Source organism: Catharus ustulatus, chromosome 2 (assembly GCF_009819885.2).
Source record: "Catharus ustulatus isolate bCatUst1 chromosome 2, bCatUst1.pri.v2, whole genome shotgun sequence".
NCBI classification, from domain to species: Eukaryota; Metazoa; Chordata; class Aves; order Passeriformes; family Turdidae; genus Catharus; species Catharus ustulatus.
The window spans coordinates 990,266-1,018,160 of NC_046222.1; the positions used below are offsets into that span (position 1 = coordinate 990,266).

General features: G+C 44.2%; 1 protein-coding gene across 1 annotated transcript in view; it reads left to right on the forward strand.

Annotated features, from left to right (window-relative positions):
• FAM168A (family with sequence similarity 168 member A) overlaps positions 1 to 27,895 on the forward strand; it is a 116,865-nt gene that overhangs the window by 50,645 nt on the left and 38,325 nt on the right. Inside the window, exon 4 of the mRNA XM_033052592.2 lies at positions 9,542 to 9,629. Within this exon, the coding sequence (XP_032908483.1) occupies positions 9,560 to 9,629 (70 nt within the window). The 5' untranslated portion in view covers positions 9,542 to 9,559. The remainder of the gene's footprint in view (positions 1 to 9,541; positions 9,630 to 27,895) is intronic.

Genomic DNA, 27,895 nt, shown 5'->3' on the forward strand with positions numbered 1-27,895 from the left:
AATTGAAAAGGAATAACCAGATCATTTTACAGTTATTGCAAGAAGTCAATTTGGGAAAAACATATAAAGAAAGGGGGCACCTTGGGAAGTGTCTTGCTGTGTAACATTTGTTCTTTCTGAAGTGTGTATTCCCAGGCTCTGCAGCTCATAGAGGTCGTGGTTACTCTCACAATTTACCCTCCTTTTCTTTCCCTCAAGGACATTTTTTCCGCTCCTGTTGCCTGGCAATTCCTGTGAAGATTGCCTAGGCCCTGCCCTGTGCTTTCCCTGTGTTCCCTGTGCCTGTCACATTGTCCAACATCTTAGGACTGCACTTCCAGAGGGTGCACATCCAGCCTGGTTTCTCTCTTACCCACAGCATGTGCTGCCTGCTGGGCTGCTTATTATATATTTAATTCCTTCTCCATCCCCTGTTAGTTCTTCCTTGCTGCTGGAATCATCTCTTAAAGCTGAATTAATCATTGAGCACAAACCAGCAACTCAGTTGCTGTTGTTTATTAAGGAAATAAAAACCATGCCACCACTATTTCACAAAACATCTTCTGGGAGTACTGAGTTTATTTTCCAGACATGGAAAAAAACTTGGGAATTCATTAAAAAATAGAGCGAATCTTACCAAAATTAGTCCTTATCAGACTGGGGGTTTTATCACAGTTATTATCAATTTGGGCATTGTCAGAGGACAGAGAAATCTGGAGAAAGGAAATCTGTCTCTTGAGTAGGTGATATGCACCTGTTGTATGATTGATAGAGTTCATTTAAGATGAAAATTGAATTGTTAGGGAGAAATGATGGCAGAAAAAAAGCCTTATTATGTACAGAGATGAGGCTTATCAGCATGAAAAGAAATGTGTCACAAATTGGTTGCAAATCAAAGGCCTGATTTTTTTTCTTCTTTTTCAAAAAGGCACAAATAAGGGTGTGCACTGTAAATCATGGAATTGCCGTGTAATGTGCGCTGGGATCTTTTGTGCAGTATAAAAAGGCTTTTTTTCTGTCGAGTTCATAACATGAAGCTGTGAGGCTGCAGACAATTCTGTGTGCTTAAACCAGGTGGGTTTGTTCTGGCTACACCTGAGTGTGTTGTAAAATCAACACTGAATTTTAAGAATAATTAAATTATCAGTCTTAGGTTACAATCATGGAATTGTTAAACTTGGAGGACAGGGAGTCCAAATGTTCCCTGGCAATGCACCAAGAGTGCTGGAGAGGGACTTGAGGCAATGGATGGAGGCACAGGACACAGGGAATGGCTTCCCACTGCCAGAGGGCAGGGATGGATGGGATGTTGGGAAGGAATTCCTGGCTGTGAGGGTGGGGAGAGTCTGGCACAGGGTGCCCAGAGCAGCTGTGGCTGCCCCTGGATCCCTGGCAGTGCCCAAGGCCAGGTTGGACACTGGGGCTTGGAACAGCTTGGGATGGTGGAAGGTGTCCCTGTCATGGCAGGGGTGGAACTGCAGGATTTTCAAGGTTGCTCCCAGCCCAAACCATTCCCTGATTTTGTGATTGCTGAAGCTCCTTGACCTTGCAGCCAGGAGGGAAGGAGCTGAGATGAGTACAGATGTTCATGTGGCAAAGCTGGTATTTGCTTGACTGCTTCAGACTAAGCCTTTCCTTTTAAACATTTCCAAGAGACTTCCAGGACTTTTTAAACTGTCTTTTTGCACTCACTGTTATTTTAAGGAAGAAGGGAATGGCTGCTCTGCAATTTCTGCAGTTCCATTCATTCCCCAAACAGGTCTTATGCCCCTGATGGAAAACAAGGAAGCAAAGCTGGGTTTTCTGGCCATCATAGCTGCAGTTCTTTTTCTCCTGATATAAACTGCAAACTGTAAGCTCCTTCGAACTTCTCTTCCCACTCTTTAGTTTGGGAAGGTATGTCCAGAAATCTGTGAGAATTGTTAGTTGTTGAAATGCTGTGGCCTTTCAGCCCTTTCCTTTGTGCTGCTGCAAAAGCATTCCTGATTTTGGCCTCCTGGGCTGGGTGTATTCACTGGGAACCTGAATGAGTGTTTAGGTGAATAAAAACACTGCAAAATCTTCTGTAATGACAGACTGGAAAATTCTTGGCTTTTCCAGTGGTTATGAAATATGAATATGCTAATTGAGTGCATCCTGCATGTGTTAGAGATCATGCCATACATGCACTGATTATTGGCTCCTGTCCCTTATACAGTGTCTGCCACTAACCTCTTGTAATTCCTGTATGGAATGTTTGGCTTGTGTTTGAGGCCTAGGACAGCTTTACAGACATCTGTAGACTTAATGTAAAGAATCCTGTTGTGGTCATCTGTGTAAGCTTGCTTTCTGTTGTGCTGGTTATGTGTTGTTTTACTGTGTTATTTCTGCTCAGTCTATGAAGAAAATGCCAAGTAGGACAGAATTCCAGTAGGATGTGAGCTGGGTAAATACTAGAGCAGTAGGGCATAGGTGCAGAATCATGGAATCCCAGACTGCTCATGGAGTACCTTGGGTTTGGGATGTGGTGATCCCCACCAGCACTGCTCAGCCTTTGGGAAAACACTGCCAAGCTGTTGTGGGCAAAGGGATGGGGCCAAGCTGTACAACAGCTCATCTCCCACTTCCACCTCAGTCTTTGAGAGCTGGATGTGATGAATTGAGTCTCTGACATTTCAACCAACTATTTAATTTCATATTTTCACTTTGAACAATCTTTATTTTGAAGACTCGTAATAATACTTGCAACACCACTACCCTTGCTGTGCATCCCTGGTGTTTGTTTTTTTTTTAAGCCTGAGCTGTCCCATATTTCCTTAGGAAAAAGTCTGAGCTCTGCCTATGATTGTTGGGAATTTCTTAATTTCTTAATTTGAGTTCTGTTTGTTCATCACTTGGCAGCTTTCCCCTGAAAAGTCAGCAACTTCTTCTGCTTGTTTTTCAAGGGCTACCAAGTTGCCCCATATATTTTCTGGGTTTTGGTGGGGCACACCAAGCCTAACATAAATCTGGAGTCTGTTTTTCTCCTTCCATGTAGCTTGGTTTCCAAGTGGAGTGAGGGAATGCCACGCCACTGTCTGCCTGTCCTATGGATGGGGAAGACTTTCAGGCTCCTGGGCTTGTTAACACAGAGCCTCTTGCCAACACGAAATTACAAAAAGACGATGATAAACAAACTTCTTGCCAAAGCTCCCTTCCTGCTGACAGATTTAGCCTGAGCCCTCCTTCATCTTCCCTGGTACTGCTTTGTTTCTGAGCAAAGATTCCAAAATATTTAAGGAAGAAGGGACTCTTAGGGAGGATTGATCCTCTCCATTTGTCTTTACCACAGCAGAAATCTCAGAAGTGAGCAGAATACAGAACCTGTGTGAAAACTGTTGGAGAACAACAAGGAACAACCGTGGCTGGAAGTGACAAATTACAGCCAAAACCTGCAGCACAGTGGATTTGACCAAAATTTGATTTTAATTCCAGGAATACTGTATTGCTGATGTGCCAGCTTTGTGTGGTGTGATCAACTCCCAGACAAATTTAAATGTTCATCCTGCTGCAATCCATGGGAAGGAGTGGTGTGTTCAGTCTTCAGGATACGGCTGCAAAGGGATTCTCCCATTTTGGGCTGAGTAATTATAAAAATGGAGGGAGGGTAATTAGTGTAGTGGTTAGAAATTTTGGAGCAAAACATAAGATAAAGCTTGTCTTTGAGGATAATGTGATGGAAAATGGATAATGCACCTGAATCTTGGTCCTGCCAGTACGGTCTGGTTTACCTTAAAATCATGGAATCATTTGGGTTGGAAAAGTCCTCTGAGAACATTGAGTCCAACTGTGAACCCTGAACACTTCCAGGGATAGTTATTCCACCTATTCCAATGCTTCCAGTGAGCTCACCCTTGAACCCATTGCTTTCCTGCATCTTCTTTGCAGCTGCAAAACAAAGCCAAAGAGGTGGTCAATTATTTCAGATTTTTAAAGAGCTTGGAAGGGGGAAAGATTATATTTATTAGTGTCAGAAATTGTCTTTTTATGGATATTACTTTTGTGTCTGGTTGTTCTGTCTGACTCCTGCACTGCAGCTTCTCTCAGGAGAAGGAGCAGTGTTTGCTGGGAGAAAGGTCTAAAGCAGCTGGAGAAATCTCAGAAAAGAAAGATAACTTAAGAATATTTTGTTTTGTTTTTTGTAGTGCCTGGGTGAGGTTGTGGGATAGATGTTTATAATCCTGGCTTTTCCTGGTGGCCAACCCAAATCTCCCAAGGCAGAGCTGGTGCAAAGGAAGGAGCAGAGAGAAGTGTCATCAAGCTGTGTGTTCCAGGAAGCCTTTTCAGCAGAACATAATGAAGTAGGATAGGGAAGACAAAAGATTGGAGATAATCAGCTGGAGGAGGCCGTGGCTCAGTCGGAGAGCACCAAGTACAAGAGTACAGCAGGGTTCATCTCCAAAGGGAAAGTCAGCAAGGCCTCAAGTTAGAGAAATTAATAGGAATATATCAAGAAGTTGTTTGAGAGCTGCTGAGAATGGTTAGGGACTCACTGGGGCAGATATGTTAGATCTTTTAAAAAATACATGTATTTATTGGTTACCTGCTGGTGAAACCCATCACACTTGCAGATAAAAAGCTGGGAATTTGCAGCAAGGAATTCATCTGCATTAAGACATTTTCTTCTCTGGAAACAACTTAATATAACCCCAGCTGTGCCAGAATCTTTTGGTTTTTCTCATCCTGAAATTTCTTGTGGGGGAACTGGATCAAGGCCAGGTTGAACAGGGCTTGGAATAACCTGGTCTGGTGGAAGGGGTCCCTGCCCATGGCAGGGGGTTGGAACTGGATGAGTTTTAAGGTCCTCCCTGTCTAAACCAGTCTGTGAGTCAATGATTCAATCATTTCTAATTTATTTAGTCTCAGAGTGGTGTTTGTGTAAGCTCTGCCTAATTCAAATAGGCAAACACAATGTGCAGATATTTTGCCACCCATGTTCATGTTCACCTGTGCAACAAGTGATCCCATCTTCCTAGTCCTTCTCAGGGAGCACAGGGCTTTCCCTTACAATATTTCAATATGCAGTCTATAGTATTAAATTGAATTAATAAGTGAATTACCATTTTTTGATCCTCTGGCTTTTAAGCAGATCATAAACTTCAGCAAATGAAAGGTCAAGATTTTTCCTGCCTCAGCATTTATTTTTTGGGCAGTCTGAGGTCAGCAAATTCCAAAGTCAAGAGCTGCTTTGTGCTGATAAATTATCCATTTCATTTTTCATACAGTGAAGACAAAAGGGCTTGTTGCTGTTAGAGATGTCAGCCTTCTCTCGATTGGAAGTGTTTGGATTTATTTAGTTCTTCGTGTCAGAGGAAACAGTAGGTGATGAGAATGTGGCTCCCTGGGGTTTTGTCTCCCAGGACACTCTTTTATCTCCTCACTGAAGATCTGAGTGCTGCTGTCATGGTTTGGAGATGGATCTGATGGAAGATGCTGTAGGACCGCGGATTTTCGGGATCAGCTTTGTTCTCGCGTTGCTGGTTTTTGAGATCAGCAAGGCCAAGTGCTGTAGTGAAATCCCTTGCTCCAAGGCATTTCCATGAGGTTTATTTAGTTCTTTCCTCCCACTGGGGAGGTTGGCATCAGCTGGGGGAGCTGGGGGTGTTCACCTGGAGAGGAGAAGGCAACCTGGGCTGGTGGGAGCTGTGCCTGCCCATGGCAGGGCTTGGAGCTGGATGATCTTTAAGGTCTTTCCCACCCAAACCACTCTGGGTTTCCATGTGTCAACCTGATGATATAAAACCATGTTACATTTCTATAACAGGTTCAATATTTTGTTTCATATGAGAGCTATTCAATTAATTCTTAAGGTGTTGCTAAAAAAAAGAATAAATTAAAGAAGAAGCTGCTCATTGTGGAAACAAGTCTCCCAGCTTGTGCCCACTGTCCCAGACTTTTTTGGGGAAAGGTGGGATATACCCTTGTAACTTGCCTAAATTAACCTTTAACAGATGAATTGGAAGGTAATTTAATTATTGTTTGGCAGATCCCAAGTGAGGGTCAAGCTTCAAACGACTTAAGTGAAAAATTGTCAGAAAATTAGTGGAATTTGCATGGAGTGTAAGGTCAGGAGGCCTTTTCATGTTCAAGGAGACTTTGGCTGAATCTTATTAGCATGCAATTTGTATAAAATTCATTTAAAGAGGTGATGTGCAGGTCAAGGAAGAAAAGTATCTCTTTTCTTTGTTCATACTCTCTCATGTTGGTTCTGTGCCACCTGATGTGAAATAAATTACTTTTGGCACATAGAGAAAATACCACCTTCTCTCCAGCGTGTAGGGAATGGGTCTCTCAAAAGGCACTGCATCCCAGTGCCACAAAAACAAGGCAATGGGAGTTTAAAGGGAAAATCACCTTGCCACAAGAAATGACCTGAAAGAAAATGGAAAAATGTCTGTTGTTCAGAACAGTGCCCATTCTCATTGTTTACTCTGTTCTTTTCTAATTCAGACCTACTATTTAATTTTTGGGGAGCCTGAAAGACTCGCCTGTCCACGTCACTGTTTTAAAAACCCTGCAAACTGTATTTATTTCTCTGTTAGGAAAGATTCTATTCCTTTGTTCTGAAAAGACAATGACAATAACTTTGTTAACTTCCTGGATTTTCCATGCCTGCTTTATTATTTTGCATTTTATATTGGGTCAGAGGTTGGACTTGATGGCCTTTTCCAGCCATAATGATGGGGATTGCAAACCCCCCTATGGAGATGGGGGATCTGGGTGCTTCCAAAGGCACAAAGTAAACCAGTGGTGGAGGAATACGGTGGGATGGGATGTTCCTGGTGTCCTGTGTCTGTAGGAGTTTGGAGATGTGGTGATTCCTGATTCCCAGGGGTGGGGGACATGTATTGCATTTTATCTTCTTTTTTTCTGCCAGAGCTGGGATTAAATGCTCGAGTATTTCTTGTTTGGAATCAGGTGTTTATTAATTCTTATCTACATCATAGTGAGTTCTACAGCACTTCCAGCTAACAAGCTGAAAATGGAGCTGTATCTCACTCTCCACAAGGCCTTTTAAGGCCAAACTGTCCAGTTAAGAAGGGACACCTAAATTGTTTTTCCTTTTAACCCAGTAACTAACTACTTGTGACCTGCAATGCGGATTTTTCTATCCAGTTACAAAAGTATCACCTAGAGCCATGAAGGAGGTGAAGAACAAAGACAAAACCTCTGCCCTAAAACCTCCATCTTGCCTTATACCTACTACTGTATTATAAACCCTTAAATTCTAAGTTTTCCACCATGAGATATTGCACACTTCTGTTCAAACTACACACTCGTGATCCCAGTTCTATCATTCCATTTTGGAAGCCTTTCCACGGCCTCAGGTCAAAACACATGAACACGTAACCAGGTTACAGCCACCAAGTATCCCAAGACTGTTTGCTAGCAGCTTATTCCCATGGCATTCCTGCTGGAGTTACTCCTTGCTGAAGTCTCTCTGAGCAACTGAGCGTCGCTGTCTCAGGGATTAGGAAGCACTGGAAGCTCCTGCAATAGAGCAGCACTGGTGTTTGTCTGTTTATAATTAATTTTTAGTAGTCTTTTTGTTGGGTATTCACGGCCACAAGCGAACTCTGCAGGTTCTGGCAGTGCAGGAGGTTTAATTTTGCTAATCCTGTTTTATTCCCATTTCAGTGTAGCTGTTTCAATGCCACAACATGGTGCCTGCAATGAATTTCAAATGTATTTTCGGATGGCATTGTCTTGCAGAATGGGAGAGAAAATCATCCCTCCCAAATGCCGTTTGCAGGGGCTCTTTCCTGCTGTCTGGAAATCCCACCCTGCATACAAAGCAGGGAGGAAGCTCAAACCTCTTCCTCACAAGCTCTCAAGCCCCCACCACGATCACAACCTTTTTATCTGGGATAAAAAGCGTTTTCTTTCATCCTTCTCAATAAGAGTGTTTTGCTTTTACCATTCGGCACAACACCTAATGGAAGCCACACATATGCAGTCCTCCAAATTATGATTTTTTGTACTCTTTACACACACAAGAGTACAAATGAAATGATGCTGGCATTGAAAAGGCACTTTAGAAAAGCAATTGTGATTCCAGCCCTGTCTGGGAGCAGGTCCAGCTGTCACTGGGAGGTTTTTGGGGAGGAACAATGGAAAGGTGAAGAGTTATCCTCACAAATTTTATTTCGTGAAATCACATAATGATTTGGGTTGGGAGGGACCTTAAATCCCATCCCAGCCATGGTAGGGACACCATCCACTATCCCAGGTTGTTCTAAGCCCCATCCAAGCTGGCCTTGGACACTTCCAGGGATCCAGGGGCAGCCACAGCTTCTCTGGACAGCCTGGTCTTACATTGGTTTTCTTAAAGATCTTCTTAATGCTCTGCTGTGTGTTAATGAAGCCACTGATGGAATTCTGAGTCTCCAGTCTCTTCCCACTTGCTTCTAACCCTGATTTCCTTTGCTTTGAGAATGGCTCCTTCAGTGCTAACTTGGGGGTGGAGGGACAGCTAATTAATTAAGCACTAATTGTTGTCAAGTCAATCGGTGCTAACATTTAACGTTTGACTTGTTTACTCTCTGGAGGTAAAGCACAAGGAGTTAATGATCTAACAAATTGTGTCCCCATCATGAGGGACTTGTTCTGAGAGAATGGTGTTATTTATGAACTGTAAAATAACGCGTTTTAACAAAACCCCCAGATTTTGAAGCAAGATGGGTTTGGTTCTGGTGTGAAATTACCACTAGATAGCTGTGGAGACAAATGCGTCGCCTAATAAAGCTTAATGACTGATTTTCCCATTAATCAGAATTGAGAATGTGCTTCATTAAGATAATTAACTGAGCCAGTTGCTTAACTGACAGTTAGGAGACACAAATTCCCAAGTTACTTGCTTTCCTTTTAATGAAACCCACAAGAAGCTGACCCGGCTTCATCTCCTTCATGGGAGGGAGGAGCGGGAGGGCTGTCGGAATCTCCTCGCTCACCAAGCTCTGTGACAGAGCCTCCCTGTGGGACACTGGTGGGATGAAGGGCTGGCCCTGCCCAGCCTCACACAGCATCCCAGCCTTGGCCTGCAGGTTTTCACAGTCAGCTCACGCTGCAAGCTCACCAAGACTTGCCCTGCTCTGTCTCGCCAGCGGCAAATGTTCTTTTATCTGCTGCTTTCGGAAAGGTCGGGTCTTGGGCAGGGTTGGTTTCATCACCCAAGAACTGCTCACTCTTCCAAGGGGGAGAATTCCTTTCCCTGGCTTTGTGGCTCCTCCTCTTTGTTCATCACGAGCTGGAAGTGGGGTCATGAGTGCTGAGCCCCCCTGGAGCAGGGATGTGGAAGATGAATCTGCTCCGGGTACATTTGTAGGCGGAATACGCAGCGCTGGAGAAGTTGTGGGAATTAACGGAGAGATCCAAAACTTGAATTATTAAATATGCTATCTGGTTGTAATGTCTGGTTGTAAATCCCTTCCTTCACAGCTGTCTGTGTCTGGAATTCTAACAGGGTGATGCTATCAGGACTCTGCACAGACAGCAGAGCCAACGTAAGGCAACCGTCTCAACTCTGCTTTTCTTTTGTCCTCAGAGTTCCCGGTCTTCCACCATGAATCCTGTTTACAGCCCCGTCCAACCTGGGGCTCCCTACGGAAACCCGAAGAACATGGCCTACACAGGTAGGACAGGGCTTGTGGCTTCTGCATGTCTGTGTGTGGTGGTGGTTAATCCCTTAATGAGGGGGAAAGATTTCCCCTCGGGGAGCTGGATGGGAACGTGACTGGCAGGAAAAGCCCTTCAGCAAAGCCAGCGCAGCGAGGGTGGTGAGAAGAGCTGGAGCTGAATTCGTGCAGAGAGGAAATCCTGAGGAAAAGGATCCAAAGGGATTTTCTTTAGATTAACAACCATGCAAGCAGGTGCTGGGACAGTCAGCAGGAGGGTTCCCCTCTGGAGCTGCACTGAACCACTGCTGCACGTGCTGGAATAATCCAGCTGTGGAAATGAGAATCCCACAGCCAAGAGCCCCTTGTTTGGAGAACATCCAGTTATTGTGATAGGTGGTGACTTCAGCTACATTATTGACTGCTTTTTAAAAAATTTTGAGTTGTGCTTTGGTTGAGTTAATCTTATGTGGAAGAGCAAGTCTGATGTTTGTTTGAAACCCTCTTTAGAACTGAGTTGTCTAAAAATGTCATCCTTAATACTTGAAAAAGGCTGGCCTTTGAAAGAGGCTTACAAGAATTTTGTAACTAGTGAGAACCAAAGTGATACGGAAGGAATTCAGCTGGGAGAGAAATGGTGCTTTGGAAAAAGAGAGTCACAGTTCTGGTGTATCTGGTTTTTCCCTGTGGATTATACTCATCTTGACTTGCTCTGATGTTGTAACCCCCTTAAATCCTTTTTATACCATTGTGGGGAATGTAATCAGCTATTGGGTGTCACGTTGTGTTAGGATTTCCTGCTTTCTATTTGCATTGCCAGTTGGATGTGTTGACTCACCTAATGTATGGAATTATTTGGGAATGTGCTTTTGTGGAGCAGAGTGGTTACCAGCAAATGGGAATGGACATCAAATACTCTCAGGTACTTTGTGCATGGAATATTCTGGTTGAGTTTGGCAGCTTTTCCAGCTGGTGGATCAGTGAGGAGCCCTGTCTGAGACTCTGCAGAGCAGAGAGTTCCTCAAAGGCGTTTTGCCTCATTTTTATTCATCCTTTCTTTTTCCCATTCCAATTTATGCAGCTGCTTTGTTGGAGATACTGTAGCTTGGGGGAACTTTGGTCTCACAGTCAAAGCACGAGAGGCTTGAAAAAAAACACAACAATCTCTGTGAAAAAGTCTCTTCAAAAATCTCCCCATTGTGAGAGCACTGTGGACTCCAGCAGCGCTTGGGTGACAGAACGAGCTCATAAGTGCACAGTTATTTTCCTACTCTGGAAATAACAGGAATTGTGTGGCTTTCCAGCACAAGAGGCTACTTCTCTCCCACTTTACATTGATTTTTTTTTTGGCGTGTGCTTAAAGCTCTACCTTAATGTCCATTCAATGTTCATTTCTGTATCTGCTTTCATACAGTCCTGGGTGTCTTAGAAGCTGCTTTCTGGCACTTGAAAAGATAATTTCATTTAAATATTGAGGGGCAGATTGGTCAGCATTTGGACCTTGACCTTTCTAGAAGAATTTTAGAGAGGGAATTCTGCTTTAGATGAAGGAATTAATGGAATTCCAGAATGGTTTGAGTGGGAAGGAACCTTAAAGCTCATCTGATTCCACCCTCTGCAATGGGTGGAGACTCCTTCCATAGAGCAGGCTGTTCCAAGCCCCATCCAACCTGGGCTTGAACACATGAATTCTGCAGGACTCCATTTGGAATTAGTCAAGTGCCAACATTAATGGGATGCTGTCTTCTAAAATAACCTGCTTGTTGATCTCTGTGAGGTTCCTGCTTTGCCCTTAACTGTGTAAAATTTGGCTTGACCAACTTGTGCCAGCTCTGATCCATGCAGGGATCAGGAGGAGGTGGCCCCCAGAGACTGGCTTCATCCCAAGTCATCCCTCAGGCATTTGTCTTCCAGAATTTGTGGTAAATGCACAGAAATCAGGGGTGGATGTGCAGGGTAATCTTGGAGGAAAAAGTTGGAGGCAGATCAGACTGTAAAAATTAAAACAAGGTCCTTGGTTATGTGAGTGGTAAAACAAAGAAACAAATGTAGGACAGCACAGCAGGAATATTCCTGCTGGATTGTTCCATTGCCCAGGTGGAAGGTAAGGAGTCAGTGGGCTGAACTCTTACAGTGAAGTCCCAAACTAGAAGTCAAAAATCATTTAACAGAGGAGCTTTTTGTTTGTTTTTTCTTTTTCCTCTGGGCAAATAGTATTACAAATTCTTTTAAATCTGAATTTGTTTGAATATGTAATGGAAGACCCGAAGTTCTGTAGCGAGTGAGGAGGAGAAAATTTCAGTTTTATCCTCTGTACAGAAAAGGCAGGCAACTCCTGAGGATGGTCTGAGCAGCTATGAAAAGAGCTGTGGAATAAAGCTCAGGTGGGATAGAGGCAGAAAGAAAGCAGGGATAGTAATCAGGATACTGGCAGGTTGAACTCTATGCTTTTGTGCAGGATTTTTCGTGCTAAATGTGAATGCTTTGTACTACTTAATATTTTGTTTATTATTTTTATTTATATGATAGCTTTAGGCTGAAATAATGAGTTTTAATCTGATTTTCTTCTCATTCTGACTTCTGTGTTGTTTTCTGGCAGAGTAGGGAGAGAGGTCCATTGCAAGATAAATAATCCAGTTTTTTCTGCCAGATTGGCTGTTAGGGAAAATAGGAAATCCTTGAGTTAGGGAGAATGGGAAATCCTTGGCACATACTCAAGTACTTGATGAACCATCCATTTATTCAGACTCTTGATTTTTCCATTTTGATCTTCCTTAATGGAAGTGTGAAGGACAGTTATTTCCTAAATAATTTTTCAAGTGTGGTGTGGATTAGCTGGATTTTTATGGGAAATAAAAATTAAGTTTTTAAAAGGAAGTTTTAAAATGCAGTTACAGGGTGAGATAAAATCAGAATTATTAAAGTCATAGGAGAAATGTTTATGAAAACAATCCCTTTGTTTGAACTAAGGGATTTATTAAGCACTGGTGACTTTTCCATGTGTCTCATTTCTGGGGTCCTTAGAACTCCCAGATCTGTTGAATTGCATCCTCCTTCCCGTTTTTCATTGGAAACTGGAAGAGGAGGAGAATAACTTCTGCTGGCAGTGTTTGCTGCTGCTGGATGAGCGGCTGCTGAGCTGAGGGAAGGTGACACAGGGAGAATATTCTGGCTTTAGACAGAGCTGCATCTGCCCAATGCCAGCTTTGTGCTCCAAGCCCTGGCTCCTCGTGCCCGGCTGGTGACAGCTTCCACTCCGCTAATTCCATGGATTTTGGAACATCAGCAGCAGTGCTCCAGCGTTGTTTACTATTCAATTAAACCAGACTGTAATTAAGTTGGATCTTCATGTAAACTGTTGTTTTAATTGGGGCTAATTTTAAAATGTATTTAAGGCCTCCAATTTGCTTTTTTGTTCTCGGTGGAATTCACTTTACCTGTCCTGGATGGGAGCTGCTGGAGCACCTGGCTCTCCTTTGGCATTCCTTCCCATTTCCTTGCCCCCACTGCAGGAAGGCACCAGTGCTGCAGTAAATAGATTAAGCCATTGGTGTGGAATCAGGGGTGAAGAATCAGTCTCTCCTGGAGCTTGTTTGACTTCAAGCGTGAAGCTCTGAAGTGTTTGTGATAGCTCCCACCGTTCTCCCTCTCCCAAGCTGATTAATATGCTGATAAGATGCTGTGATTCATGAACCTCTGCTAGGCTGGCTCTGTGTTCAGCAGAGTTATTCCTAAATAATAAATGGTAATAAAATCCGAGAGCCCGGAGGTGCGGAGCCGGCTGGGAGATCTCGGAGGGGTTTGTGGCACGTCGCTCCGAGCCTGGTTCCAGAGCAAAGAGGCTTTCCCTGCCCAGGACCCCTTCATGCCCCTGAAGAGCAAGACACATCCCTGAGTTGGGCTGTTTGCAGCAATCCCAAGTTGAAAATTTCCAAGTTTTGTCATTTTTTTTTTTTCCTTGCCCAAGGTGAAACCACACCATTTGTTTGGACATAATGATGAACAGAGGGAATCTGTGCCCTCCAGCCACTGGTTTTGTTGGCAGGACAGGAGGTGAAGGATTCTCATGTGTGTCCCTGTCCTAATCCCTGTCATTTGTATTCATTGTTGAACCTCAGACACAACTGCACATGTGAGGAGTGACCTCATTTACTCCTGACTGTTCCTTTAATTTATTGTTGTGTTGAGAGCCGGTGGCCTTCGATGTTGTAGAAGACGGAAGGATGTTCTGACAGGATTTCTACTGTCAGCTTTTAATCCTCCTTTGCATACTCTCTGTGGGACAAAGATAATTCTAGGCGTGATTTCAGCCTTCCTTATTAACTTACAATTAGAATTTGGCTGTATTCTTCTCTGGAAATGCTGGGCCTTTGATCAGCTCTTTGGCCAGACACACCAAGTTCTTTCACAACTACTCTGTGAAAAGGGATGCATTTTATATTTTTATCTCTTTCTTTTTGGCACTCCTCAGGATTTTCAGGGGAAGCACAGAGGAACACAGGCAAATGGCAGGGTTGAGGTGCTCTCTCCTTCCTTCTCCTTCTGCTCTAAGATGTGCATGCATGTCACCCCCTTCCATTGATTGGGAAGTGCCACTCCTGGATTTAATTAGGCGATCCATCGCTTAGCAGGTCTGTAAAACAGGAATTCTAAACCGTGTTCAGGGTGTTGAATTGATTTCAGGGTGATTAAAAATGTATGAAGTGGATACAGTGAATATTTTTCCTCTGGCGTTTCTTCATGTTTATTAATTGGTGTGTATAGAGCAGACAGGAAAATCCTACTTGACTGGGAGAAGAATGAGCTGTGACTTGTGTAGGCTCTCATTGTTTTTATGTTTAAATGTGTGATTTTCGTACGGGAATACTTCCAAACAACCTGCTGAATTCCTCAGTGCTGGAAGCTGCTGAGTTTCAGCACTGAGATCAACGATGGATAAATCATCCTCTTCCTAAAGAATTACCTCAGGGACTTTCTTGAGCTTGTAAAAAGCATAAAACCCCTAAGGGAAGGAGGGAGGAGTAGTTTTTTGTTTGGAAGAAGGAAGCAGAGGGGTTTGGGTCAGATTAGGGACGTTTGTGAGTGGCAGAGGTTGCTCAGGGCAATGGTATGATTCCATCCCTGGAATTGTTCCAAAGCCATGTGGATGTGGCACTTGGGGACATGGGGCAGGGGTGGCCTTGGCAGTACTGGGGAACTCGATGGTCTTGGAGGGCTTTTCCATCCCTAATGACTCAGTGGCTCTGAAATAATTCATTACATCCATTCAGCTTGTTTGGAGATTGGTCCAGCTAATGCCAGCCTTCCAAGGAGCTCATAGGAACTTTGGGAAACATCCCTCACCCCTTGTTTTGAAACTGTTTGGAGAAGGCTTTACAGCCTTTTGAGTCCCCCTGTGTTGTGAAGAAACAGAATACTCTCAGATCTTAAAAGCAAACAAAACTCAGAACCTGTGTTCTGTTTTCCCAAATGACCTCATTGTGGGCTTTCTCCTCCTCCAGGCTCGAGTGAGTCCATGCAACTGGTTTATTTCTGCCTCATTTCTTGGCTGCAATATTGATTTTGGTTTTCCTCGTGGTGGAAAAGAAACAAAAAGATTAAATGGCCATGCTTGAAGAGGGCTGGGGAAAAATCGTGAGGCAGAGAAGCAGAAAAGCATAGGTGGGAAAAAAAAAACCCCATGGCCTTGGAAACAGGTTTTGAAGAGAAAAGTGCTCCATTTGAAGAAAATAAAAGGTGAACGGAGAATTTTCTTGTGTCTCAATTGCTTTTATTGAGTACAGGCACATCTTCTGAAGTTTTTCACACAGTTCAGGAAAAGAGAAACTTCATCTTTAAGCATGAGCCCTTCCAAATTTCTGTCTTAAATTGCCTATAGACGAATTCTGACCAGTTCTTTTGGCTTTTAAGTACACATTCAGCATTGAAATTGGCAACTGAAGGGGTTTTTTGTTTTCTTTCTTAGTGTGTGTATATCAGAGAATGAAACTGGGTTTGGGTGGTTTATTAATTTCTAGTGCTTCTGAGCCATCTCCTTTTCTTTTTCTTTTTAGCCAATGTCAATTGTTTTCCATTTAAAACTTATTTTTCTGCATTTCCTTTCACTTCCATGTCTTTTCCTAAGTTCCTCTTGCTCTGCTCCTGAGTAATGAGCCTCTGTAGGATGTCAAAATCACACTGGCCATTTCAGCATCACAGAATCACTGCAGCTGGAAAAGAGCTTTAATAGGATCCAAGTCCAGCTGTTCCCCAGCACTGCCAAAGCCACCACTGCCCCATGTCCCCAAGTGCCACATCCACAGGGCTTTGAAATCCCTGCAGGGACAGGGAATTTGGGAATCTGTGCCACAGGCTCTACGGAGCTGTGACCTTGTCATTCTGCAAGTTGGAGATGGGGGTTTATAAACCAGGATGGAAACATCTCCTGGCCCTGAAACCCCACATTTCAGGGAATCTCTCATCCACAGTTAAAATCTCACCCAGTCTAAAAGAAAGGCCTTTCCCTGCATATTTATTTCTGCCACTTGCTGTTCAAATTCATATGCTGGCTTGTTTTTTTTCCTGTGCATGTTTGCACCCCACACATTCAATACCTCTTAAATCCCCAGGTGCTTCAATTAAATGATTGCAAATGAGCTCCAAGGCTGCCTCGTGATCCGTTGAAAACCCTTAATATTTGCTGCCTTTCCTTCCCCCCACACCTTTTTTTTTTTCATCTTGCACAGCAAATAAATGGTCAGATCCTTGTTATGTTTTTCCAGGCTGAAGGTAATAAATTAAAATTTAGTGGCTTGACTTCTGCAAAAATGTTTTGAGATTAAATATTGAGTTTTTCTTCCCTCCTGGTGCACAATTATTTCTCACACTGGGCGCAGTCAATGTGATCCAGCACAGAGGTTTGTACAGACAGAAACGTGAGCTGGCCCAGGCTTGGAAAAGACTTTCATAAAGCTTCAGAAATAATTCCCTGCTTTGTACCAGAACTGTTAATTACTGGGTCTGTTTTCCTACTGTGCTTTATACCTAATATCTTATTTCTTAATTTAATGGGGATCAGCTTTCCTGAAATGGAGCAGTTGAATTTATTAAATCACAGAATCCCAGAATGGTTTGGGTTGAGGAGGGACCTTAAAGATCATCCAGTCGCAGACCCATTTTGCTGTTCTGTTTCATTAGACTTAGCCTGGTGTGAAGCCAAAATCAGGTGTTGCTTATATGCAAATGCATTCATATACTTATTTTAAAGTGTGTGTGGCTGCCCTTCCCTCTCCCTGCGCTTGCTGGCACTCGGCCTCGTTTCATCTGATGCAGTACTGGGCTAGAATTTTAATGTCTCTGCGGCCAGCGATGATTTATTAGATCCCAAAGCCCTGGCTCTGAGTGCAGGAAGAAAATATTGCAGCAGTGAGCTGCCTTGGCACTGCTCGAATAAATGAGTCCTGAAAGACTCTTTAGTGTTGCAGCCTTTTTCTCCCTTCTCCTCCCCTGGCTCCCACTGCTCCTTCCCCAGCCTGACCCCTGGGTTTCTGCTGATGGTGGGAGGTGCTCCTTTCCTCACAGGAATTGCCATCTCCAGGTCTTTTTACAGGAATGTGTTTGTCAACAGCCTGTCATGTAAAGCCCTTTGAATTCCCAGAATGGGCTGCTACCTTCGTCTGGGAAATAATCAGCTTTTGTGGCAGGGGGCAAGGCTTGGGCTCCTGGTGGTGAACTGGTGGTACATAGGGAAGATCATGGAATTCCATGTTTGGGTTGGAAGGGACCTTAAAGGTTCCACCCTCTGCCCTGGGCAGGGACACTTTCCACTATCCCAGGGTGCTCCAAGCCCCATCCAACCTGGCCTTGGACACTCCCAGGGATCCAGGGGCAGCCACAGCTTCTCTGGGCACCCTGTGCCAGATCCTCACAGGAGGAATTCCTTCCCAATATCCCATCTAACCCTGCCCTCTGGCTGTGGGAAGCTATTCCTTGCCCCCAGTCCCTCTCCAGCTCTCCTGCAGCCCCTTTAGGCTCTGGAAAGGCTCTGAGATGTCCCTGGAGGCTTCTCTTCTCCAGGTGAGCACCCCCAGCTCTCCCAGCCTGGCTCCAGCCCTGGGAGCAGCTCCAGGGTCTCCTCTGGGAGGAGGAGCTTTGTCTTACCTGTTCTGAGGTGGTGTCTTAGCAGTGACCTGAGGAAAGAAAGCCAGGATTTCAGTATTCCCAGGAGCAACAGCAGTGTGTGACCTCCTTTCCAAAGTCATTCCCCAGCTTCTCCTTGCAGAGATCTGTGAGCCCAGCAGCCCTTCCGGGGAGCAGGTCTGAGTCGTTTCGCTTCATCAACAATATCATTTTCAGGAACAAGTGGAATGAAGAAGAAGTTGGGCTGAAAAGATGAGCTCTCAGAAGGCTGGGAGAAATAAAGGGGAGGGTTTGGGAGGAGAAGTGGAAGGAAGAAACCCTGGAGTAGTAAAAGGTGGAACTTTGGAGCTCATAGTTACAAAATTCACTTCAGTGAGTAACCAAAGGAAACTCCACTTTATGCTTGATTTGTTGCCATCTATCTACACTTCAAAATGACATTTCTGTGCCTCATCATTAGAGACCTCATGTTTGGCAGCAAAGAGCATCCATCTCCAGGGAGGAGAGGTTGATTCTGTGGCACTCCCAGGAGATGCAAAGCACATGGTGGCTGTAAATGAAATCACACAGGGGAAAACCTTGATTTTTACAGCTGAACAATGAAGAGTTTCATTCACAAAGATGAATGTGTTTCAGCATCTGAACTTCTGTTTGCCTCTAGTTCTTTTTATTTCAAATTAGGAACTCTGTTAAGGTGAAGACCATTCTGTGATGTGTTGAAGGTGAAGAGAAGTATGTTCTGGGCAGGCACTCTGTTGCCAGAATAATTTTTCTCTCCCCTTAAAACAGTTAAGGAAACAGTAGCATAATGGACTATCATAGTAATTTCAGGGTGAGCAGAGCAATTTTACACAAAAATAACAATTAAGTTGTCATGAAATAAGGCATGGTTTGCTCTGAGCCCATTAATGAAATTGAGGGTCTTATTTAATGTACAAGCAGCAGGTTGGTCACTTAGACCCAACACCCCCAGCTCTGCCAGCCTGGCTTCAGAGCAGCCCCTGGAGCATCCTCTGGCCTCTTCTGGGCTGGGAATCCAGATTATCTTCCCCTACTTTGGGGTGTCTTGAAAAATTAGGCATTCTGTGATATTTAATGTGCTGTAAACTCTGATTTGAGATTGCCAAGATGGGACTTGAGTCACAAAATCCCAGAATGGTTTGGGTTGGAAGGGACCTTAAAGCCATCCAGTGCCACCCCCTGCAATGGGCAGAGACACCACCCACTGTCCCAGGTGCTCCAAGCCCTGTCCAGCCTGGCCTTGAACACTACCAGGGATCCAGGGGCAGCCACAGCTGCTCTGGGCACCTGTGCCAGGGCCTGCCCACCCTCACAGCCAAGAATTCCTACCCAATATCCTTCATCTGTCCAAGGATTTTCATCCCTGGGGTTCTTTCCTTCCTGTCGGTGCTTCACTTTGGCTGTGGAGTTTTGAATTTTTCTTTTAATCCTCACAGTCCTTTATCCCTCCCTCACTTCTCCCAAACTCTCTGGTTCCTTGGAGGCACTACTGTGGAATTCTCCCATGGAAGATGCAGGATCCATGATGAATAAAGATGAAGTGGAATGCTTTCCCATTAATTTCAAACTTTGGTTATCATGACAACAGGTTACAACTCTCTTCATTGCCATGACAATCTCCTGCAAAATTGTTAAAACGCTGGCTTATGGTTATTTTTAGTTTGTCCTCTATTCCCATGGAGACCAACTTTTCCTTGAAGTGTTTGATGCTTTGTGCTTGGAGCCTTTAATGAGCCCCACAGAAGTCTGGAAGTCAGGAAAGGCAGAGGCCTCTGAGGTCAGCCCATCCCTCCATCAGCCTTGAGGGATGCTCGGTGCAGTGCCTTTGCTGCTGCTTTTGTTGTATTGTGGGCACTTCTTTTTTATTTTTATTATCTTCTCCTGTGTGATTTTTAACATTTACATTTCCTGTAGTGCCTGAGCTCTTGTGTTCTTTGCCTATGAGCCTGTTTTTTACTGTATTCATTGCATATGACCCTGGTTTTTGCATTAAATTCTGTCTGAAAACTTCACATTCTGCACGGGTCACTGGGGGAAAAAATCTACAAGGGAAAATGAAAAACTATAGAGGAGCTTGAACAGGACACATAAAGTGGTAATTTTTAGTTGCTGGGTTGTTTTGGGAAAAAAAAATCCACAAGAAATTAACTTTTCTGTCTATCAATTTACCAAGAAGTTTTACTGTTACTACAGTTTGCTCAGTCAGCTGAACATTTCCTGGCTTATAATTAATATATTACAAATTAATAATATTTTACAAACCACCTCAAGTAAAAAGGGAAAAAAACCACTTTTGATCCTCCTTTCTCCATGAGCTTTTATTTTTTTTTTCCCCAAGTCTTTCTGGAAGATGGCTGAGACTATGTAGGCTTTTTATTTGTATCCATCACACCCTGAGTGAGGGTTTTCACTGAACTAGGAAAATTTTTTCCACATCTAATAACTGTTAGAGTAGTTCTGTAGTTTCTCAGACATCTTAAATTGTTGTGTCATTAATACCAGCTGAACTTTGAGCTCCACTCCACCTTCCACTATCCCACCAAGCCCCTTCCAACCTGGCCTTGGACACTTCAGGGTTGGGGCAGCCACAGCCTCTCATACAGATAATATTTCTATCAATAATTTTAAACCTCTAGAGAGGCTCAGCAGCTTATCACTGATGCTAAAAATCTCTTTTTAAATGGTCTAAAATCTTTCTCTCTCTGGGAAAATGAAATCTTGTTGCTGTTCAGGTGACTCTGAATCTTTTTACAGCTGATAAGAGCAATCAGAAGAGTTTTTAATGCCTCTTGCTTGCAGAATCTCAATGCTCATCAGAGTCCTTTTGCTCTCTGGTGTGTCTCAGTTTGCATTTTCCATGCAGAATCCAAATAAAACATGATTTCTGCATAACACAGCCCTCATCTCTAGGATTGTAAGGTTATTTTGGCAGCAGGATTTCCTGGGAAGGTTGATGGCTCAGTTGCACTCTGCAGATACAAGGGAGGGTATGAAATAGGGTGGATTTCTGTAGCACTAACAGCAGTGGTAAGATTTTTATCAGGATGTTGCTCAGCATCCTAAGAGATGCAGCAAAGATAAATCCTGATGCTGAGGCTGGAGCACTGAATTGAAATAATAATCTATAAATCCTTTTTTATTTTTTTAACTGCTACTTGTAGAGGACATGGCATAATTACCCTGATTTTATGTTGATGTTGATTGTGAGGTGTGTGGCTGTATTTAAGTGTTCCCACAGAATTCTGGCCACATGCTGTTCCCAGAATAATTCTTTTGCCCTTTCCATGTGTGGTTAAGAGGCCACTTAGCTTTCCCCAATCACTATTTTATTCTAATGGCTGTTAATTGGTAATAAAAGTTATAACTAATATAATATATGTCAGGTATTGATATCACTGCCTACGTTTTTGGGGTGGAGTGGGTTTTATTCCTTGGTTTTTTGTTCTTTTTACATTATTTATGACTGCAAGGAATAGAATAGAACAGAACAGAATAGACCATTACTGTTGGAAGGGATCTCCAACAATCATCTCATCCATCTGCCTGCCTAATTCAGGGCTGATCATGTTATTAAGAGCATTATTGTTTGGTTTTTATTTGCATGTCTGTGACTAGTGAATTAATTTTATGAGACAATGTTGGTTATAAAATCCACCATGATCTGTTCTTTCTCCAACTTTGGGACCAGCAGCTATAGGGAAGTGCAATGAGAAATCTCCAGGCATGGAAAAATGGAGTTTCCTTCCACTTGCACATAGCAGAAAATTCAGGAGGTTATGTGATTTTGGAAGGAAGGGGGAAATTTTCAGATTTTCCTATGGGAAGTGCCCAGAGAAACTGTGTCTGTCCATCCCTGGAATGTTCAAGGCCATGCTGGACACAGCTCAAAGCAACCTGACCTAGTAGAAGGTCCCTTCCAATCCAAACCATTCCAGGATTTTGTAACTTCTCCTCAATGCAGAGCCTCCTCCAGTGCCTTTAGGACTAAACAAAGACATAGGAACAGAAACACCTGTGCAAAATTTTTACACAGCCAGGAGATTTTCTGTCTGTGATGACACACCCCAAAAAGCAGGCTTGGTTTCCTCAGCCTACCTATTTTGGTATTTTAACAAAATTACACTACATCAAATTTCCAGCTTGAGGAGTTGTTTCCCATCCTTGGTTTTAGCTGGATTTGGGGTCAGCTCTCCCAGGGCTTCCTGCAGAAGCTCAGAACACGGGGCAGCATTTTCACTTCTGTTTTTCCAGAGGGAAATTTTCTTCTTGCAGCAGGAAGATAGGAAGTAGTCTAAATCTCCCTGTATGTTCTTGTTTGAGGAAAGGAGCCTGTATTCCTGTGGAAAAAAAAGTCTTCAGGATCACAGCCTGGTGTAAAAGAGCTGGTGTGCAAGCAAAGGGAAATTCCGGAGGCGTTTGCGTTAAGCCCGGGATCAAATCCTGCTGGGCACAGACTCAACTGCCATCGATCCATCCCCTTGTTTGCCTTCCAGCTCTCACATTAAGCAATGGTTAAATCATCCCTGGGGCTCCCTTGACTAATTGCCCGCTCAAGGTGGTCCAGGTGCTTCTCGGCAGGTCCATCTGGCAGCAGCTCCAACCCATCTGGCCCTGTTCCGGCCTCGGAGAAACCTCTCCTGGGAAGTTTATCCCAAAATCTTTGCTTCAGAGGTGCTTAAGGAACAAAGTGAGGCACTGCAAGGACCAGGAATTCCTGTCAGTCTGCAGGGCTGCAGTGGGTATGACTGTGAACAAAAGGAGCAACGGGAGCAAACGTTCCCTACTGGAAGAGCCCGAATCCTGGATATTTAGGAAGTGTGGACATTAAGGCTTCTGACATATTCCTTCAGAGCAATTTTCCAAAGTAAAGGCAAAGCCAGTCACCTTCAAAAGGCAGGGAATGTCACCCTGCATTTCTCTGTCCACCTTGCCAAGCGGGAGGACTTGGCATTCTCTGGAACAGGGACATTTGATGGATGGCAGGAGTTCTGATGTTGCTGGCAAGCAGTGCAGGTTCCATAGGATTTGGCAATGTTAGAGTCTTTTATTTTATTATTCCAGATTTTTAGAGGCATCTTCCAGTTTGCTCTCGCTCCTGGTGTAAATCAAGAGCCTCCACAGGGAGGTGCCCAGATATTTCCATGCATGGCACACATTCCAGCCACTAACCACGAGCCTTTCCTTTCCTGCTGTCATTCCCAACACATTTTTCCAGTGAAACCAAGGTCATTTCGATCCCTCAGGTGGGAAGAGGGCCTGCCCACAGCTTAAAATCAATACTGGGGGCAAGATTATTTTTAGGAATGAGGTGAAGCCCCGAGCCCAAGCACACCCAGGTTTGTCCTTTGCTGTGTGGGACTGGGATGATACTTCCGGCATCGCCCTCGTTATTCCCGAGTGCCTTCGGCTCATCTGTCCGGGAAGCAGATTTATTCAGCTCGTGTGAGCCCCTGGATAATCATCCTTAGCTCTGCATTAATGTGCTGAGCAAGTGAAACTGGTTAATGAGAGGAGGAGAAAGGAATCTCTTTTTTTTGTCCCTGCAATGCTCTTGTTCCTGGAAGCGGAGGGGAGTGATTAACATTCCAGCCAGGAAGCCGGTTCCTTCGGCAGTGCCTATTGATGGAACACGGGGGATACAGGTGAACTGATCCCAACCAGCCACAGGCTTGATGTTTAGCTCTGCCTTTATTATATAATAGCTTTTTAGGTCTTCAAAAAAACCCATTTCTGGTCAGAAATGACCTTCAAGGAATGGTTAAAATGAGAAAGCCGACATCCCTTTGGTTACCGGTGCACAAACTCATCACTTACATAAACAGGACAAAGGCTTTAATCTCCTTTTGAGGTTATTTGCATATTTATTGAGGCTTGCAGTGCCTTTTTCTTTGGGATCCCACTGATCTGAAAGTGAAAACCCACCAGGTTTCCCTGAGGTTCACATCAAACTCGGTTGTTAGTCCTCGAGGTGGGACAAAGTGGCAGAATTCAGCCTTGCTGTGAAATCATTAAACCAGGGACTTCTTGGTATTTCTGTGCATTTTTTTCTTGTTGTTCAACAACCTTCAAAGTATTTTTTTCACCTGAATCCCTTGTTACTCTTTAAAAGAAGGAAAAAATTTTGGGGCTTTGAAATGAATTTTGCTGTAGGTTCATTGAAATTCCTTTTCCTATATGGGATTTCAGCCTTGCTGAGTGGCACATGACAATCATAATTAGATTGATCAATGAAAATGACAACTCAAAGAGCTCTTTTGAGACAAATGGTGCTGCACACTCACAGGAGATGTTAGCAGAAGTGGTGCTGCATTGTTCCCATTGCTTTGCCATTAACCCCACTGGGAGTCTCCACATCCATAGGGTGGTTTTGTGGCTGAAAGTGAAGCAGGAACCAAGATCCTTGATGCTCCAGTGCTGCAGGCTGTCCTTGCTCATCCTGGATGGAGCAGCCAGCGGCAGTTTTGAGTGCTCTTATTAAAAACCCCACAGACAAACCCCAAAACCCTTCAGTTTTGTTAACCACATCTTGCCAGGATGGGAATTCTCCAGGCTGCAGAATGAGGAAGGTGCTATGGACAGCAAGGGGTGCCATAATTACATTGCACAGCTCACCTGAGCATGGGCTATTGCAGTAATTAATGTTAAATGCTGGCCTGTAATTGTAATCCAGAGATATTCTGGGCAGACACCTTTGTGTGGAAGCTGCCAGGAGCTGTTCTGCATTGGTGACTTGGAAGTAGCTGGAAGAAATTCAAAACACCTTCATATAAATTACATTTTGGTCATGGTCTGCTCATCCCCAGGGCTTTGCAGGCACAGGTTCGCCTGCTCGACTCCTCCTGGCTCTGAGGCTGCTTTGCCAGCTCATCTTTCCCTTCTCCCATCCCCACCAGCAGGGTTTTCCTCATGGACAGCAGCAAGTGGGGACCAGGTTGGGCTCTGCTCCCAGGGAACAGGGACAGGATGAGAGGGAACAGCCTCAGGCTGTGCCAGGGGAGGCTCTGGTTGGATATTAAGGAAAATTCCTTCGTGGAAAGGGCTGTCCATCCCTGGCACAGCTGCCCTGGGCAGGGGTGGAGTCCCCATCCCTGGAGGGATTGTTGTGGGTCCCCTCAAACTCAGGGTGTTTTGTGACTGTGCATTTCTGTAAAGCCTCATTTTTAAGCCTTGTCCCTTGGTGCTGCTCTGGGGCCAGGCAGAGTTCAGGTGAAATCCTTGGCATTAATGTGTGCCCTCCACAAAACATGCAGGCAGTTTTGGAAGAAAACTCCACATTTCCCTTGCACATGAGCCATATGAAATTACTTTCAGGAGACATTTGCCTGATTTTGAGCATTTCCCTCTTTTTTTAATCGTTGGCCAGTTTATGTCAGAGTGTCAGGACTGCATCTGATTTAAAGCAGGCTTGAACTTGGTGCATATGATGAAAAAATGGAAATGTTTATGGATTCCCATCTCTTTGACTGGAATACACCTGGCTTTTGGGACTAGACACATGCTATGCCTAAATCCAAGGCTTTAGAGATAAAACATGACACCGGGATGCCTGACTAATCTCCTGGAGGGATGCTGCTGGGATAAGATAAGGAACTTGTTGGGAATGGTTATTATTGTCTGGGGGAGGGAGCTGGCAGGGCACAGGCTGCCAGCAACACCTGATAAGCTCCTGCAAATGTGGCACCCACAGCTCCTGCCCTGCTGCCATCCTGGGCTTTTCTGGGCATATCAGAACATAAACCAACATCTCTGATTGCAAACAATCCCTAAGGACAGCAGTGCTCCGCTGGATTTTGTTCCTGATGGAGACATCTCTGCCAGGGAGTTGTTTTCCTTTGCAGGCAGTTCCAGGAAAATCAAAATGAGCTGTTCTTGGGATGATATTTACATTCCTGTTCCTTCCTAATGCTCTTCTGCAGCAGTTTCAGGGGGCTCAGCCTTGCAGGTATTATTCCCTCCAGTTCCATGTCCACGCTGACATTCTCCTTATCTTTTAGACTGATTCCTTTTCCCCTCCCTGCTTGTGGATTTACATCACCTTTTACAAATATTGTATAAAATGCTTTTTTTTTTCCTGTGTGAGCAAATAGGATTCTCTGAAGAACAGGGCACAGCATCATTTTAAAATTGAAATAGAGCATTGGAAATCGGCTTTTTCTCTTTAAAAACATTTCAGGGATGTTCAGCAGGATATAGAAAAAACAAGGAAAATAAATTGTTGTAGTCCTGATGTTTTTGGGAGGGAAAGGAAAGATATTTTTAATGGGTAGATAAATCAGTTTTAATTCCAGGCTGGATGTTGAATAACTGGTGTCTGTAGTTGTTCCTAAACCCCAGAGGGCTTAGGAAAATCCCTCTCCACCTCCTTGAGCTGCTTCAGCAGCTTTTCCAGGCCTTCCTCAAGGTCTTAGCTCAGAGCTGGGATTCCTGCAACTCCCCGTTTTGTCCCAGTTCAGCCCAGTTCTTTTCCTGCCTCTTCAGCTCAGGATGTGACAGTGATGTTACATTTCATTTGGCAAACAAACTGAAAACATAATAAAAATTCCATTCTATTCAGGGAATAATTAATATTTATTCTTGCCTCAACACCCCATTTCCCTGCCAGCCAGTCTGCTTGAGTTTGATACAAATTATTTCATTCAACTCCAAATGTTTCATTTCATTCATTTATGAGGAAATGAAAGGAAGTGAAGAGGGAAGAGAGATGCTAATTTTCATAAAATCACAGATTCCCAGAATGGTTCCTGCTCCATTTTGGGTTAACACTGGAACAGGACCAGAGTCCAAATGAATGTGCAGAAAATTCAGTCCTCAGGATATTTTTCCATTTCTGCCCTAAATCTGTAGCAGAATCACTGGATAATTCTGGAAATCCTCAGGTCCAGCTGGGGTTGGGCTGGTCAGAGCCTTGTCCAGTGGACAGAAGTCACTGCGAGCACTGTGAGCAGCACCAGCTTTTTGTATAATTGCACATCCTTGGAGAACCAAACAAAGCAAATGTTCCCCACACAATGTGCAGTATCCCAGCATGGGTATGAATGAGGGTGTGTTTGGGATGAGACAGCACTGCTACTCCTTTCCTCTTCCTGCCAGGTGACTCATCCCCCTGAATTTGGGAGGATGTGGAAATCCATTGAAAAAGTGGCACTTTTCAGCCACAGCTGCAAAAGCTTTGTGTCCACAGATTCTGCAAACTTTGGGGAAATTAAAAAAAAAACCAACAAAAAACCTCGAAAACAAAAACAGCACCAAAAAATAAATCAAGCAACCCAGTGTGCAGACTGCTATTGCAGTAAAGGATGCTGAGTCTGCCCATAAAAGCCATAAAATTTTCCAAGGGAATCTGTAAGGATGCAAAGGAAGGACTGTGTCTTTGTTAAGGACTAGAAGGAAGCTTTTGGTCCAGCCATGGAGGAGGAAGTGGGGCCAGTTTTGAAGTGCTGCTGATTAGCAGAGCTCACATTACTATTCCTGCTTTCTGTTCCCCTTTCCTTGTCCCTCAATCCCCTGTCCCCAGTCCCTCTCCAGCTCTCCTGGAGCCCCTTTAATCCCTGGAAGGGGCTCTGAGGTGTCCCTGGAGCCTCCTCCTGTCCAGGTGAGCACCCCCAGCTCTCCCAGCCTGGAGCAGCTCTGTGCCCGGCTCTGGGCTCTCTCCATCCTTGTGCTGTTGTCCCCAGGGCTGGGGCAGCTCTGCAGGTGGGGTCTCACCTGAGCTCAGGGACAGAGGGACATGGGTGGTTCCGGGCTGCAGGGAATAAAGAAAGGAAAAAAAGCTGCAAGAACAGCAGAATTTTCTCCCAGAGCCACCTCAGCTCTTTTATTGGGACCCATCTCTGCCCTCTAGCAGAGCACCCTTCTCCCAGGAGCACTGCCCAACATTTTCCCACCTTAACTCAGTGCAAGGCACATTTTCCGGTTATCAAGGTGAATCAGGGCATCACTCAGCAAAAGCTCAGCTCAGTTTTCTTCCTGGAAAGCTGACATGGTCTTGCAGTTGAGCTCATCTGGACTTTAATTTCCTAATAAATTATCTTCTTCCTAGGAAGTCAGGTAAGAATCCAAGAAAACAGATGATGTCCCTGTGCTGTCTGTCCCAAGTAGGACAGGGAAGGTTGGATCAGTGCACTGTGATATTGTCTTGTGTGAAA